The sequence below is a fragment of the Marmota monax genome, unplaced genomic scaffold, assembly GCF_021218885.2.
Source record: "Marmota monax isolate L192 unplaced genomic scaffold, Marmota_monax_Labrador192_F-V1.1 WCK01_AAM20220418_F8-fsc00078, whole genome shotgun sequence".
Taxonomy (NCBI): Eukaryota; Metazoa; Chordata; class Mammalia; order Rodentia; family Sciuridae; genus Marmota; species Marmota monax.
Window position 1 is genome coordinate 7918014 of NW_026694865.1, and position 4210 is coordinate 7922223.

The window sequence follows — 4210 nt, forward strand, 5'->3', positions numbered from 1 at the left end:
GGGGCCTCTAGGTAGAGGGCGCACAGCAGAGAATGAGTGCTGCTTAATAACAGTTTTAGATCAAAGCAAACCCAAGGCACAGCAGCATCCTGTTGAGAACTTCGAAACCTGCACCTTGGAAGGCAGATGCACAAAGATAGGAACCTGTTTAATAATCTTTCTGCTACATATTAATTGTTAATAACATTGTATTTCTTAACACAAAAAAGAACAGAGAATACTCGCACCGCTTCGCGTGCCTAGAGCAGGGCGAAACGAGGGCGGGCCGGTTGTGTGAGCGGCCGCCGGGTCCAGCTCCCCTCTCCTGGCCTAAGCTCGCCGTGGCCCTCCAGCCCGGCACACTACAGCCTGAGCCTGGCCCAAACGCCGTTGGCTCAGGGCGGAGCCTGCGGCCTAGTGGCAGGTTCGCGGGGATGAGGACAGCAGCACCCTCGCCACCCTGGGAACCTTCGTTGGCCTAGACCCGCTGACCCAGACGGAGCGTCCTCACCACCGAGAAGAGTGCCTAGAGTGGACGAGCCCGCCCCACCGTCCGCTCCGCTCCTCCCAGCCACCTCTATCCCGGAAGTTGTGCCGAGCGCCCGATCGCGTGCTGCTAGCCAGAAGAGTCTGTCGCCTGCTCGATCTGGACGGACCGTGCTTGCGAAAGCATCACCATGCCTGTGAGTTGTTTACTTTGGCCTCAGGATTTATTTCGGGCTTTCGGTCTGTCCGGGGTTATAGGGGGCAGTTGAGCCTAACGGCTTCCCCTGACCGCGACGCTCCCTGCCAGAGGTGGCCGGCGGCTGGAATCGCTGGGCACTTCTCGCTTGTGAGGGCTTGTTGTGGCTTGCCCGGGCAGCGCTGCATGGCGGGCCCTGGACGGGCGTGGAGCCGGGTGGACCCGGAGCCGCCCTGGACTGCCATCTGGAGTCGGTGGCTAGGAGTGGAACTGTTCCCAGCGTCACTTATTTTGGGTAGGCGCCGACGAGACTGTAATCGTTGGAATCTTTTTTGGTTTTCTGGTGCTTCGTGGTTCTCGCCCCTGAAGCTTTCTCTGGGAGGCTGTTTCTTGCTTGTTTCCTTTTCCAACATTGCCTTAGCAGTTGTTTTACGTACTAATTCCGTCCAGGGCGGTCTCATCTCAAGTTCTGTTAGATCAGATTTCTGCCCCGAGGGCAGAAATCACCAAGGCGTTGGCGAGGACTTACGACTTCAGCGGTTTCTACTTTCAGCGAGTCCAGAGTCAGTCTTGTTCTTAGCATCGCAGTTTTGTTTTTATTGAAGACTATTATGTAGTTGAGGAAACAACGAGTTTAGCTTTACCTTTGGCGTTCTGATCGTCACAAAGCCCTATGGCAGGTCCTTGGAAACGCAAAGTATTGGCGAAAATGATCGGATCATTAAAATTTTAAAATATCTTAATTGTTATCAAGTATGACTGTTGTTCCTATTTTGCATGTGTATTTCCTGTATGGTTAAATATGCCAGTATTTTGGTTAAACTCCAATAATAATAATGTGCCTTTTTATTTAGTTGGCTAGAGATTTGCTACATCCTTCCTTGGAAGAGGAAAAGAAAAAACATAAAAAGAAACGGCTAGTTCAAAGTCCAAATTCTTATTTTATGGATGTAAAATGTCCAGGTAAAATTTCAAATTTTAATTCTTTTCCTACATGAAATTTCTGAAGAGATTTCTCTTTTGTTATGTATGTATAGATGTTAGGATCCTCTGTTGAATAGAAATGAAATTACAGAATTGAAAATGTCACAAGGAATATTTTCATAATAATGTACTCAAGTCATTGTAGAAACATATTTGGGAAAGGTAAAGATGGGCATCCGAAGGGAATCTGATAATTGACTTAATAAATCCATTAAGTTGTTCAGATGATGAGTTTTCTTTTTTATGATGTGATGAAAAGTTGATTTTTCAGTGTAAGCCAGGCTGCCCAGTGTGGTGGCCATTAGCCATATGTGGCTACTGAGCACATTTGGCTGTGTCCAGTCAAAACAGAGATGGTCTTTAAGGGTAAAAGGTACACTGGACTTTGAAGATGTAGCATTACAAAAAAATTGATTACATGTTGAAATGCTAGTATTTTTGAAATATCCAGTTTAAGAAAATATTCATTTTTTACCCTTTAAACAAACTTACGTGGTTACTAGAAAAGTTTGTAACATATGTGACTTGATGTTGGAGCACTAAATCCTTACATGAGATTAATAAAACATTACTTTTTAAATAATATTTATTTACATATTACTAGATATGCCAAACAGGTGCTGATTTCATCAGCTTTTCACTTTTAATATTGCCTTTTTTTTTTTTTTTCCAGGTTGCTACAAGATTACCACAGTTTTTAGCCATGCCCAGACAGTGGTTCTTTGTGTAGGTTGTTCAACAGTGTTGTGCCAGCCTACAGGAGGAAAGGCCAGACTCACAGAAGGTTTATCATTTGATATTTTCTAACCCAGTGATGAGATATTTTTTAAATTTTTCATTGTGGACTTTTTTAGTAAAGAGTGCCCAGTTCATTTGGATAAATTCATGCTCTTGACTTTACAAAGATCTCCTTTATTGTTTTTCTAAATGTGGAACACTTTCTTTTGTACTTATTCACCCAATTTGCTTAGCTTGGAATAAATTAAAAATAAATCAGAATGGGAGCAAGAGTAACTACATATAATCCTATGATTTTAAAAATCATAGGATTTAAAAATTTCTCTTGTAAATATTTTGTTCCATATGTATTTGGTATATTTAACTTGAGATAGTTTTTTATCATTGCCAACTGAAGAAAAGATAACTATTATATAATTAAAATGCCACAGGTTTCATTTTTATGAACAACTACTTAATGATTAATATAAAACTCTTTAATTCCTCTTTCACTTTAGAGCAGTAAGAAAAAATAATTTTGTATATAGTTTTTCATAGTAATACTTGCAGATTTACAACTTCATTATGATATGAAGTTTATTTTGGTGTGAAATTTATTTTGGAGCTGTGAGTTCTGTGTTGTTTTCACTGAAATAGTTACGAGGGTATTAACAGTAAATCCAAGGTCTATTTAGTGTGATTTGGTAAGATCTGAGTACAAAGTCAGCATATGATATTTAAGAGTAATATTACTCTTAAAGTGTATTCATAAGATTTTTGAAACCTTTATTTCATGGTATGATTTGGACTGATATTTAAGAGTAATATTACTCTTAAAATATATTCGCAAGATTTTTGAAACCTTTATTTCATGGTATGATTTTGGACTTTTGTGTGCAAATACTGACTTATGGTTCAAAGGTGCATCTATAGCAGTTTTCCTAACAGACCTGAGAAGAACTTGGAGTTACTTTTTGAGGAAAACTATTTTGAATAGTTCTAAAAAACTATCTTCAAAACAGTTTTTTATTGTTGAATTCAGGCTAATGGTCAAGACTCCATTATATGATTTAAGAAACCAGAGTGACAATTATGGTCATAGCAGAATAAACTATAATGGATTTATTATAGCAAATTTGTGATATAAAGGGATAAATAATTTGTATGTATATATCAATCTAATATTCCTAAAACTGAAGTTTTTACTTAAAACATACTTTTTGCTACTGAAGTTTTACCAAAGATGAAATAAACTTCATTTTAATATACTCTTGTGATTCCTTTGCAGGTTGTTCATTTAGAAGAAAGCAACACTAATGATCTGTGCAACTTCCAGAATTTATGTTTTCTCACAGAAGCCTTATAAGTTCAGTAATTCTAGTTACTCTTCCAAGATAATGTAATTACATTTGATTTTGTAAGGTATACAACAATGATCTCCTATTTTGGTGTTTTTCAATAAAGTTTTAATTATGGACAACCGCCCCCCTTGTCTTTTTTAAAGTATGAGTATGCTATCAATTTTTTTATACTGTGTATGTGAATTTGGTTTAAACGTTTAAAAAATGTATTCTGATTATTTTGTGTCTTTCTAACATTTTCCAAGTTGCTGTATGTAGGACTGAATATATCCTTTTAGGATATTATAGCTACATTTTTTACAACTGTAGACAGAAAGGATTCTGTCAAGTAATAGTATTTACTGTTGACCCATGCTTACATTAATTTTATTTCAAATGGGATGACAGAATAGCAAAATTTCTGCTATTTCTGTTCTACCTGTACTGGTTCATATCCTCCCTACTATGTCGGATCTACTGCTTTTTGCATAGCAAAACCTCAAAACCT

At 38.3% G+C, this 4210-nt stretch overlaps 1 protein-coding gene across 2 annotated transcripts; it reads left to right on the forward strand.

The window, feature by feature from the left end:
• The first annotated feature begins 504 nt into the window (after window positions 1-504).
• On the forward strand, window positions 505-3842 carry Rps27l (ribosomal protein S27 like). Of its 2 annotated transcripts, none has more exons than XM_046426674.2 (4): window positions 505-662; window positions 1516-1624; window positions 2319-2429; window positions 3651-3842. In XM_046426674.2, exons 1-4 carry the CDS (start codon window positions 657-659, stop codon window positions 3677-3679), a joined length of 255 nt encoding a protein of 84 aa, XP_046282630.1. In that variant the 5' UTR covers window positions 505-656; the 3' UTR covers window positions 3680-3842. The 2 variants fall into 2 exon arrangements, with proteins under 2 accessions (XP_046282630.1, XP_046282631.1); XM_046426675.2 differs by lacking the exon at window positions 505-662 and adding an exon at window positions 730-956.
• Window positions 3843-4210: the final 368 nt, after the last annotated feature.